At 37.5% G+C, this 13,017-nt stretch overlaps 1 protein-coding gene across 1 annotated transcript in view; it reads left to right on the plus strand.

Moving 5' to 3' along the window:
- Window positions 1-13,017, plus strand: part of LOC148952336 (trypsin-1-like) — a 177,350-nt gene that overhangs the window by 41,333 nt on the left and 123,000 nt on the right. Inside the window, exon 2 of the mRNA XM_089088633.1 lies at window positions 3,544-3,644. Coding sequence (XP_088944759.1) covers window positions 3,544-3,644 — 101 coding nt within the window. The remainder of the gene's footprint in view (window positions 1-3,543; window positions 3,645-13,017) is intronic.

The raw sequence follows: 13,017 nt of genomic DNA on the forward strand, positions 1-13,017 counted from the left end.
CCTGAGGGTTGTAGGTGAGTATCCTACTCAAAAATATCTTTTCTATCTGGAAATCAACTACGCTGAACATAATGGCTATCTCAAAATTTTTATTGGATGTGTTTTGGGGAATTATGGGTGGGGGGGGGGGGCTATTTGCCCTCCAATCACTTTTGACCTTAAAAAGGGCACTAGAACTCTCGATTTCCATTCGAATGAGCCCCCTTTGAAGTTTCTACGATGTCCCCTTCCATATGAAGTGCCCCTGGAAAAAAATGATAATAATAATAATTAAACATTGGAGCCGTATGGCCTTTATTATAGGCAACACTATAGCGTTGCCTCTGATCAAGAGTTAAAAAGTCATAATATAAACTTCACAAATCTAGCTATTACTTCCTATACTACGTAAAATTTCAAGTGATAATGCAAGTTTATTAAGTTAGTTTATAGTCTTAACCAGGGGCGTAGCTTCAGTATTTTTATGGGGGGGCAAGAGGGGCTCATATCTGGATAGTTAAGGGACATGGGAAATATAATGATTTGTTCTCCAAATTATTGGGGGCAATTGCCCCCCTGCCCTCCCCCAGACGACGCCCCTAGTCCTAACATTTTACTAGCACCTTCACTTCACTTTTATCTAAAAAATAATAATCTGCAAGTCGTACCAGATAAAACGAATTCAAATCATACAAAAACATTCCTAATACATATGTAAAATGATCGTAACGTGCCTTATATGTCTGTTACAGGAAAAGCCATATTTTGTTTTGTAGTTTCAGTCTGAAATGTTTTCTCTTAACACCTAAAACGTAAATATGCTAAAACCCCTAGTAGACCCATAAAATTGTGCAAGTAAAAACACAATAGAAAGAATGATTTGATGGATGTGTTTTACATTGTGATATGAAACAAGCCAATTATGACTGTCTTGAAAATTAACATCCGCAAAAAACTTAACGGTCAATTATTTGACTCAATCGAAAATACAATAGAACAAAATGAAAACTGCATGTGTTTGGCTTTGAAGCAAATTAATAGCAACTACCCTATTCATTAAAATCAACCGAAGTCCAAAACTCCAAACACTCAATTACTTAACTTAATAGAGCCAATACTTTGACATAGCTCATAGGTCATAGTTGTCTTGGATTAATGGAAGAAATTTAACTGGAAGTAATGTCCTGTCAATATAGCTCTTTAGTTGCTTTGCATGCGCAGTTAATTTCTTCATGTTCATGTGTTGTAATCTAGGTCTAAGTTCTGTAGTTTTTTGTTTTTTTTTGAAGTTGCATGGAAAGTTTTTTCAACTGAAAGTAAGTAGAAACATTAAAACTCGAAACGGACAGATATTATTCCGTATATGAAGGAGATGCTCCCCTCATGAATACCTTGCTCTTCACGATAAAGTTTTTAGTCACTTCAAAAGAAGCTTTCTATTCTAATCAAACGGCCCTTGTGTTTCAGGAGTCATTCTAAAAAAATTGGACAAATAGTCAAACTTCAGCGTAAAGAGCAAGGTATTGAGGAGGGGGCAACCCTTTCATATGTGGAATAACTTCTGTTGATTTTGAGTTTTAATGTTGCTCCTTACTTTCAGTTGAAAAACTTGTTTTTCTTATGTAATTTCGGATTGTTTATCAACTAATGCCGATAAATCTGGCTCGCTCTCCACGAAAAACTATCTCCCCTTACGGGAAACTTCTCCGTGGAAAATTTCTCCAACGTAATATACGCACCCCATAAAATTCCCTCAGGGCAATTCCATCCCCGCTGAACCCCCTCCCCCCGCCATAAAATTTCTTGCAAACGATTCAGCTGAAATATTCTCCTTAGCATACTTTCATTTGAAAATAACTTTTATTTCTAATCATTTTTCCGATCACTCCGGACATCCTTCCTCCCGTGGAAGTTTTTCTCGGAAATCAAAGCCTGCTGAAAAAAATCCCCCGAAAATTCTCCTGTAACACGTTCACATGCCAAATTGAGTTGGAAAAGAGAAAGTAAGAAAAATAAAAAGAATTTCGTATAAGAATTCTTCCAAATCCCCCGAGTGTAAAATTTCCCCTGAATAGCTCACCCCCCGGTAACTGCCCTCCACACGGAAAATTCTCCCCATGGAAACCCACACAGAGCACAAAATCCCCCCCCCCATATGTCTGTATACTTCCCAATAACAAATACTGAACGTAAACAATGGGCCGATTTTATAATTTAAAGACATATCCCAGGGGCTGTGGGGGATCAAGTTGTCTCTAAAGGCATAGTTTTTGGTCTTCCAACTATACTAAGCAAAAAGGCTATCTCATAATTTTGGTCGGACGACATTCTGGGTAGAAGAGGCGTGGGATGAGGGCTGGTTGCCCTCCAATGTTTTTATTACTTGAAAAATGGCACTACAATTTTTAATTTCCGTTCGAATGAAGCCTCTCCCAATGTTGTAGGTCATCCTGGCGTTATTTAAAAAACGATCAGAATTTAAATTAAAAAAAAAACAAGTTTTTTTCAACTGAAAGTAAGGAGCAACATTAAAACTTCAAAACAAACAGAAATTATTATGTATATGAGGGCGGTTGTCCCCTCCTCAATGTCTTGCTCTTTTCGGTAAAGTTTAAATTTTGTGGTAGTTCGTGAAAAACGAAAATTGAGACGCAAAGGACGTTCAATTAGAAAAATAAGTAACTTTTTTATATTACCGAAAAACTTTAGCGTAAAGAGGGATGTGTTGATAATTTCTGATTGTTTCAAGTTTTAATGTTGTTCTTTACTTCAATTTGAAAAAAAACTTGTTTTTTATTTAATCAGTGTAATAAAACTATTCTTTTGATATATCTAATAATGTAAAAAATTCCGTTACTATTTTGTTACTATTTCGTTACTGTCCGTTACTATTTCCGTTACAATTTCTAGTTTCAGTTACTACTGACCTACGTCGCTCCTTAATTACAGTTCATTATTACGAACTGTTTTATATGTAGTTTTTTTGCTGTGTAGTTCTAAAGCCTGAGCTGCTCATTTCCACCAAAAGTTCCAACAAGGCTTTATAGCTTCATCACTCTTTCAACTTATGATTTATCTCAAATAAAATACCAGCCTGTTTGAAGTTTGGAATTAAAAAAGAAATTAAACAAATTATAAAAAATTGGATTCTTAAACTTATTTATTGTTAATCACTGAACTGTACCAAAACAATATCATCAAAAAAATGGACCATAATTCGGTAAATTCCTAATCCAAGGAAACTAACTTACACAAGCTTCCACAAGTTAAAGGTTTTTTTTTTATGTCCTGGGATTTTTAGTTACATATTCCGCATCCAAATTACATAACGTGAGATGGAACAGCCTTAAATTCAATGTTTGACGAAGCATAGGAGAATCTAAGTCAAGAGTTCAATATTTTTCTATGTCTGTAAACTCCAGCATCCTGTGACTTCATAGGCCGGAGAACTGAAGTTTTCTTTTTCTGTTTATGCTAGTTCTTATACACTTTGTATTTATTCATGGGTGTCCAAACATGTCATCATTTTGGATCTTGTATTCTTCTTACCCCATTCTAATCTAGGTGTCCATCCAGAGCATATATGATGGTACTCCTTCCCATTTTTGTGGTGGGACACTGGTTAATGAAACTTGGATACTTACAGCGGCCCATTGTGCGAAAGGGTAACTATTGAATTTTTTTTTGTTGAAGCCGAATCCTACTTGAATTTAAATGTTTTTGGTGATTCCCGACTAAAATATTTGGGAAGCCGAAAAATGGCACAATAGATTTTGTTTCCAATCGGCTTCAAAATTATATTCATTGGTTCCTGGTCCAAGTCAAGCCAAATGCCGAAAAAAAAGTAAAAATAATTTAGGCTATATTGATTTCTGACGGTCTAAAACGTGCCCAAACTTTGCCTCGTCACTGATAGGCCTGTAGCTTACAAGGCATAAAGACAGCATTAGGAAGACCTAATGAAGACGAAACGGATGATGAATGGGTGAAACCTAAAACGAGTAGGAATTAACATTAAGCATCAAGTAAAACTTAGAACGAGCAGTAAATACCACAAACAAGACAAGGGCTACCCCCCTAAAACCCCGGAAAGACTATAGTGTCATGTGCATTTTACCCAAAACATGTCTAAACAGTTTTTCTTTTATCACTATGAAATTTAAAATGAAAATTACTGAAATTCCAGGAATTAATACCATTTAACAGGAATTAATATCACGTTTTAAACAAACCGTCTAGTTACGTTAGTCTGTTATGCAGCAAGTTCTTATCCATACTTTTTTCGTTTTAAACCCATTCTTTTTAAATGCACGGAAAATCAATGGTAAATTATGTATTGATTCCTCAGTTCAAGATTTGGCTTCAAGAATTACCAGAACTGGTCCTGAAGTTCTATTTGGGGATCAATTTACTTATTGAATGAAAAAGTATTAAAAGAAAAAGTTCAGTAGAAATAGTGTCCCTTTAAGATAGTAAATTTAATTTGAAGGTTTTAAATATGATTATTCTTATTTATCAATACATATAGCGTTAACTACAATGATTTTTAAATGTTATTCTATTCTAATCCTAATGTTAGCTAAATAAAATTTGCGCCAATAATGTATAACTAAACAATTTTTTTTCAAGTAAGTAAAAAAAAATGCGTTATATGGACGGATACTTTGTGACAAACACTTATCTTACGAGAGAGAAAATGGGGGGAAATTAGGAGAGAGAAGAAAAGAGAGAGAAAATGAAAGAGTGAGAGAGAGAGAGAGAGAGAGAGAGAGAGAGAGAGAGAGAGAGAGAGAGAGAGAGAGAGAGAGAGAGAGAGACAGAGAGTAGAAGGGGGGGTTGTACTCCGGACAGGACATAATTTATGCATGTTTTATGGTTTTTGTCAGTGAGAATTTGAAAAACAGGAATTTTGTCACATTTATGGATGTTTTCATGGTTGTTGTCAGTGAGAATGAAAAAACAGGAATTTTGTCACATTTATGTCTGTTTTCATGGATGGTTATATGTGTTGATCGATTTATTTGATGTTTTTCATGGGTGTTTATGTGTGTTGATCGATTTATTTGATGGTTTTATGGACTTTATCAGTGAGAATGAAAAAAAAGGAACTTTGTCACTCCCTTCTTGTTATTATTCGATGCAGGTGTTATGAGTTTCCGGGAAACAGTATTTGTTATTGTTATTCAAGCCAAATGTTATGAGTTTCCAAGGTAACAGTTAGATCACGTGTTTCCTTCTCAGCCAATCAGAGGGCTTTGTTTACATAACAATTTGACCTTGAGATTTCGTATATAACGGGCATGCAATGTGATTCAATTATCAGAAAGTATTGTGACACAATGGATAGAACAATTGACATAATTGATGAGCTTGAGGCCTTGGCAGCCGCAATTAGCAATGTAAGTGCATTTTTATTTTCAAAAGAATTTTCATTGGACACCCTCCATTATATTCAGCTAAAACGTAACTATCTTCCTTTACCCTCAAAACCCCCCCCCCCCCATCTCAGCGGGATATTAACCCCTCACCCCCCAACCATTGTTTTCTCTGCTCCCCCTCCCTCGGAGATATCTAAATATAATGTAATTTTTTTGCAAAGAAACCGCTCCTCTTTTTTCTAATCTTTACTATTTTCTCTGTTGCTATCTCTTCACTATCACATATAGTTTTAGGTACCTTTGAAACTCTATTCCATTCACATAGTTTTAAGAGAGAGAGATTATTCCATCTGTCACATATTAACGTCCTAATTTACACCGAGTATTTCTATCGTGCCAAAGATTTTAGCGAGGGGAAACCAAGTTAACGGTTCCCGACATTTTGAAATTCAAACTTGTTCATCTAACCTCCATAATTAAACTCATGTGTTTACTGAACCCGTATGGAATTAGAAATATTTCAACTTTTGTCTGGCATTATGTAAAGGGTACTGGGAAGAGCTGTAGGAGGCGCTGCACGAAGCACTACGGGCCCTCGAAGCGCCGCAGAGATGCGCCGCAAGGATGCGCCGCGGGCCAGGAAAGCGCCGCAGGATGCGCCGTAGGCCCGAAAACTGCTGCAGGATGCGCCGCAGTGATGCGCCGCGAAAAAAAAAAAAAAAAAGAAAAAAACTAGCACGTAATTATTTTAGTTTTAGTAGTTTAAATATTTGACTATCTCTTTTTTTGAACACATTGCCGCCTTCTATGTCATATCTTAGATTGTCGTTAAGTTGAATTAACCAAATGCTTTTAAGCAATAATAATCCAAATTTTAACAGTAGGGATGATTTGAAAATAAGCTATTTTTCATTTATAGGTCGGTGCATTGGTCCCATATTCACCTTTCAGTGAAGAAGGGGAAGAAGAGGCAGTGGAGTTTCAAGACAGTGAAACATGGGACGATATTATTGAAGTACTTTTTAATATTGATGAGTATTTAAATGATTTGTTTAATGTAGAACCTAGCACAGTTGAGCATGCGGACTTGAGCCCGAACACTTTACAGCTTTTAGATGATTTTACTGAGAACCCTCCTCCTCCAGCCTCCGATACCCTAACCAGTCCACTTCAAACAACTGAAGTGGAACAGAGTCCACATATTGTTGAACAACTGGGGGGAGGGGGTACATCTTTCCCCGATTTTCTATTATCGAACACAATTTTAAATAATATAGTTGTTTTCACTTCAACGTTTGGGTATCCTTTTAATACACTTATGGGGGGAAATTTTGTTTTTGATCCTGTAGAGATTGTGCATGAATATGTAGATAAAATTCGTGCACTACTTGAGAAACAAAGTAAATTGTGGGGGGGTAGGGATTCAATGAAGGTTTCTATTGTTTTAAAGGTTTTTTATTTGAATGAGGGGAAAAGCGAGGTTTATTATCATTTTATACATTCCGAGATACGTGTAATTTATCCAAATTTAGAAAATTTTGAGAGTGTTTTTAGTGAGTGGGTAGGGCAAATTATAGCGCATCTCGAGAACTCTAAGGAAAATGGGAGCGGGCCTGTAGTTTTATTTGTTAAAAATTTAATTATTAGTATTTTTAAAATTAATAAATATTTTATTTTAAGAGGGGTGGGGCAAAGGGAGACAATTTTAAATTATAATCCAGATCTAGTAGGTTGTAAAGGTGTCCAGCGGATCTGTTATGAAACAGGTCAAAAATGTTTCAGGTATGCTTTCATCATCTCAGCATTCGAGCGTCTAGCACGTGACGCAACCAAGAAGAATTTAGATCACTGGGCTGTACATGGGAAGGAGGGGTCCGGTTTTCCAGTTGTAGATTTTTCTTGCTTAGAAGGAAAATACCCAGTAACGCTAAAATCTATTGACAGGTTTGAAAGGGATAATGCCCACTTAAATATCGGCGTTACTGTGGTACAATACGAAACAGAATTTGAAGATGGAACTCGCTCTAAAAAGAAGGGGGTGGTATTCCCCGTAAGGGGCCCGTCAGTTGATTTGGTTAAACACTGGGTTTGGTTGTTTTATACGCCACCTAGTCAACCGAATGCAACCGGTCATTTTAACCCTCTTACCGACAGTAGTCGACTTCGAGGGGTGAGTACGCATACAGGGATGCGTTTCTACTATCCGACGTGCCTGTCATAATTCCGTAGTGATATAAAACTAAGAGATCATATGAGGCATTTTAGACGGCATGGATATCAGACAGTGGAAACGGTTTCAGGGGATATCAGGGCTATTTTACGCTTTAAAAATTTTCAGAATACCCTTTTCCAATGCAACAAAATATTTTTGGACTGTGAAGCTAAGCTGGTGGAGGTGAATGATCCTCAATATACAAACCGAATCAAAGAACACCAGATCGTTGCAGTTTCCTATGCTCATGCGCAAAGAGATAATTCTAACACCATGCGGTTGTTAAAAATAGTTGAGATATTGGATGAGAATGAGTGAATGGTCAAGGCACTGACTAAACTGATTGGCACGGCTAATGGCGCTATTTCTCGTTTGATAAATACCCATTATCCATTGGTGCTCTCTGCAGTGGATCGTCTTGCTATTAAAAATCAAAAAATTTTTTGGTTATTTATGGGGGATTTTTTTGTGGAGGATAGGGGGACAAAAGGGAAATTAGGGGGGAGGGGGAAAGTCAGAGAACACGATCACTTGTGGCAGAAAATATCCTCGGGGGGTAGTAATTTTAGGGGGGTTGCGCATCAATCGTCTAATTTAAATGTTAGCCAACAGTTTTTTATACCAGTTTTTATCCACAATTCTAATTATGACTTAAAATTTATTTTTCCGGCACTGGCACGTATGCACAGGGAGGGAGGGGGAGTAGATAGCCCATGGGTAATTAATTAATTTATCTATAATATTATCCCCAAATCGGCTGAGAAGGTGTTGCTTCTTGAACTGAAATGTCAGGTAGTGGATAATGAGCGTACTTTCTGTAATAAAATTAGATTCTTAGATTCTTTTAGTTTTTTCCCCAAATCCTTAGGTCAACTAATTCAAGTGCAGAAAAGCGACAATTTGATAGCTTTCCCTTGCTTAAACAGCACTTTCCAGACAGTGAAATGTATGACTTATTCACCAGCAAAGGTGTATATGCATATGATTATTACTGTTCTGGCGCTCGCTTAAGTGAGGAGAAACTACCTCCAATTGAAGCTTTTCACAATTCACTGACCAACAGTGAATGCACAGCCGAGGATTATGAGTTTTCCAAGAAGGGGTGGGCTAAGGGGGATTGTAAAAATGGGTGGGATTATTGTAGACTGTACTTGGCCAGTGACGTTCTAATTCTGTTGGATATAGTCTGTAAGAATACAGACCAGATCTATTCAGAGTTCGGGTTAGATATAGGATATTATTTTTCTACACCCCCTTTAGTAATGGATTTAATTTTAAAAATTAGTAGGGAGGAAATAGGCCTAATCACCGACGTAGATCAACACCTTTTTGAAGAGCGTTCAATGAGGGGAGGGTATGTTTTTCACGGGGACCGCGTCTTATCAACCGATCCGAGCGGACAAAGCACCGTTGTAAAGTCAAATGCAGTGTTCTTGGACATGAACTCGTTATACCCCTCGGCAATGTCCCACTACTCTTTGCCGTGTGGGCACTATCAATGGCTTGAGAATCCTTGTGAGTTCCCCGACAATTAACACCGTCGAGGACAACGGGCCACAAGGATGGTTCTTTGAAATTGACGGTCACATTCCGCTGGCACTTCAAGACTCAGTCCACGGTATTGTTTTTCCATGTATGAGTAGACCCTTGGCCAGGAACTCGTTGAGCCACAACCACCATTCAGTGCTTGAAGAGATGGGGGTGCATTTGAATCACTACACTCAAAAACTGATTGCTAATTTGGACACTCTGTAGAATATTGTTGTTCAACATAGGCTTTTTCTCTGGAAGGTGAACAATGGCTTCAAAATCACCAAAATACATAGGGTCCTGCAGTTCAATCAGAAACCTTATTTGAAAACGTTTATCGATACTTTTGTCGATAAACGTTCTAGGGCAAATTCAAAGGTAGAGAAGGAATTGTACAAGCTCATTCTAAATTCAGCGTTTGGCAAAATGTGTGAAAGCGTACGCAACAGATCTCACTGCGACGTCGAGACTGATCCTCTAGAGTGGGCACAAATTATTGCCGACCCCAATTTTATATCATTCATGAGCATAGAGGCCGAGCATGGTTCTTCTATACAGGAAAAAGCAAAATCTGGTACTGAACAAGAATATAGCAGGCGGTAGTTCAGTACTATAAATTTCAAAAAATCTCATGTTGTCATTTTTTTACAATTTTTGCAAGGTGCAATGGCCACGGGAGGGGGCGGTTCAAGTTTACTATGGGGATACAGATTCTCTGCTGTTAAAGGTAAATGGGACTGAAGATTTATTGGGTGATTTGCAAAATGGGGTGCACATCAGCTCACTGATGGATTTTACCGACTGGAATCCATCCCTCTACCCCGAGCTGGTGAAACTTCAAGCCCCCAACCAACTATTAAAATTAAAATCAGAGACGGGGATTGATTTGATATCCAGGGGGTGTTCCCGGGCCCTAAAGTTTATTGCGTGGAAACACATAGTGGGGATGAAAAGAAGACATGTAAAGGGGTGCCTACACATTTTGTAAAGAGCAATTTTAACATGAGCGTGTACAGAGACTGTGTAAAAAGTAGCCTAGTGCCAGGAGCACAAGTGCTTGCAATTCGCTCTCTACAGTATAGAAATTATACCATGAGAGTAGAAAAAAATACAATGTCGTGTATATCCGACAAGGTCTATGTGCTCGAGAATGGTGTGAGTGTCCTGCCTATGGCCACTATCGTGCTTCAGACCGAGTTGAATGCATAGACTATCGTAATCAACTTGGTCTGGATAAACTAATCAAACCCAAGCACTAACCATCATCACCCAACCTTTCACAAATTAACCTATCCAGCTAATCTAACCCAAGCACTAACCACCACCACTACCCCATCCACTAACCCCTCCCAGTGGCGACAACTATTGTTTTTCCATCGCAGCTCCCGGGGGTGGGGGACCCTTCCCGCGACCGGCCCCCGGGGGGCGGGGGGCCACCAATCACTGTAATGTTCAACTGTGCTAGTTCCAAGTGTATTTTATTGTACAAAAAGTGTTGTATAGAAAAGTGTTGTACAAAAGTGTTGTACAAAAAGTGTTTTTTTTTTGTACAGAAAAGTGTTGATATACAAAAGTGTTGTACAGAAAAGTGTTTAAAGGCATTAAGTGTTATCATTGTTCATGTTGAACAAGTAGAGTTTTCATGTTGACCAAGTGTTCATGTTGAAAAAATGTTTGTTATAATAAATCTTGTCATGAAATATTGTTTTTGTTGTTCTTGAATAGATAGGTCTATGAGAAAATTAATTCTTATTCATTGAGCATATATGATTTACAGTTAGTCATAGTCTTACTGCTGTCAACAGCATGTATGAATTTAAAACACCCTTCAGATCATTTCTGTGTGGTCCCTCAATGTCGGGGAAAACAACGCTTTTAGCTAGAATAATTCAAAATTGCGATAAAATGTTTTTGGAAAAACCGAAAAAAATCTACTATTGCTATAGTATTTGGCAAGAGTCCTATGATAAAATAAAAGCTATTGCCACAGACATACCAATACAATTCATAAGAGGACTTGATGTTTTCAATAGTATTGAACCGAACTTATGGTTGATTATTGATGATTTGGGTGAATCCATTGAGCACTTCTTACAGGAAATGTTGCAATTGTTCACTGTTCAATCTCATCATGAAAACATTTCCGTAACCCTAGTTCTACACAATCTGTTTCATCAGAGCAAATGTATGCGAACCCTTGCTTTGAATTGTACTATCTATATTATCTGTCGAGTTGTGCGGGTTTATTTCTAGCTACAAACACTCAAAAAAAAGATATAACCCCGCGCACCAAAAATTATGTTTTCGGCGGACACACACGCGACAAGCAAGCCCAATGGTTACAATTTGCTGGATATTAATCAGACTACGTCCGAGGATCTATGTGTAGTCACCGACATTTTTGACAATGAAATTACAGTATATCGTCCAGTGAACAGTAGAAAAGGCTATTAGTTACCATTATGACACTGAAGAAACTACATGAACAACGGCATTTATTTTCAGTTCTAAGCACTTCAAAACCATTGCTTAGGAAGGCCATACTTAAACATGGTGTCGACAATGATTTCATTAATCTAATGTCTGAACTTTGTTGAAATTTAACTGAGGACAATGTTCAACTTCCAGAAGGTGTTTGACAACGGATAAAGCAACATCGTTCCACTGTACGTGCCTTGGCTTTTAAAAACACGGGAAACAATTTTAAAATAACACGGCTCCTGCAAGCAGGTGGTATCTTTTTCACACTTTTACTACCGATAATTGCAGGACTTGTAAACAGTTTTCTCTAGAGAATGGCAAAACCATACAAATTAACGCCATTTGAACTTGTCCTCTCGCCCACCGAACCTTTTGAAGACAATTTAAGCATATTCACAAATGATGAGAATACTGCCCATGATAAAAAACTGCTTTTATTTCAAGATGCATTGCCATGTATGGACAAACATAGACCTTATCGTGAGAGACCCGCCGTCGCCAATCCCTCTGAACATGAAACATCTCAAGATCCTACATAATCGGAGGATAAGGACTTGTATTCGATTGTATTGAAAATTGGAAATCTATTGCCCCTGTCCTATCGGGAACAGAGTAAAAGAGTATTATCTTATCTCGTTTTGTAAACTGGTGATCTAGTTCAAGTCGACAGCACAGGGATACGAATTTTAATTCAGTGAAAAAGTTATAATCTAGTTGATTTAATTTATGATATGTTAACGAATCGTAAAGGACTCTTATCCTTTGATAATAAACTTTACAACTTTCTAAGTGTATGAAACTTTACGAAAAGTATTATTTTCAATAACCAAATAATTAAGAAACTAAGAGAATATAGTCCACCAACAACACCATTTAAAAAAGAAGAAGATTCAAAATTTGAAAATACTAGCACTACTGATTTTACAACACCTGTGGCTGCTGGTCAAAAGCGAAGACGAATTGATTCACCCTCCAGTGTGCAAAAGGGGAGTGGACATTACACTACGTGTTTACGTTCAAAATGGATGAAGTTTTGAAAGGTATCTATGAAAATATTGGCGAAGCGGGAAGTTTAAGTTTTCCCAAAACGCTTTCTAGAGTTGTCTCCGGCACCACATTGAAAAATGCAAAAGAGTATCTAGAAAATGAACCGAGTTATACACTACATCGGAATCATAGACTTCGCAGTAAACAATATCGACAAACTAAAGCCCTTTTCCCTCTGCATATAATGCAAATTGATCTTTTAACTTTAGATGCAGTTCAACGGCGTCACAATACACCCTGCAAATATATTTTAGTGGTAATCAGTGTCTTTAGTTGCTATGCCCATGCTAGACCACTGCGATAAAAGAGAGCTGTTCAAGCCTCTTTGGCCATTGAAAGTATTATTAAGCAGCATTCATATAGAATAATTTAATCGGATAGTTGCAGTGA

The sequence above is a fragment of the Artemia sp. Qi Xiang Cuo genome, chromosome 5 (assembly GCF_049724085.1).
Source record: "Artemia sp. Qi Xiang Cuo chromosome 5, ASM4972408v1, whole genome shotgun sequence".
Taxonomy (NCBI): domain Eukaryota; kingdom Metazoa; phylum Arthropoda; class Branchiopoda; order Anostraca; family Artemiidae; genus Artemia; species Artemia sp. Qi Xiang Cuo.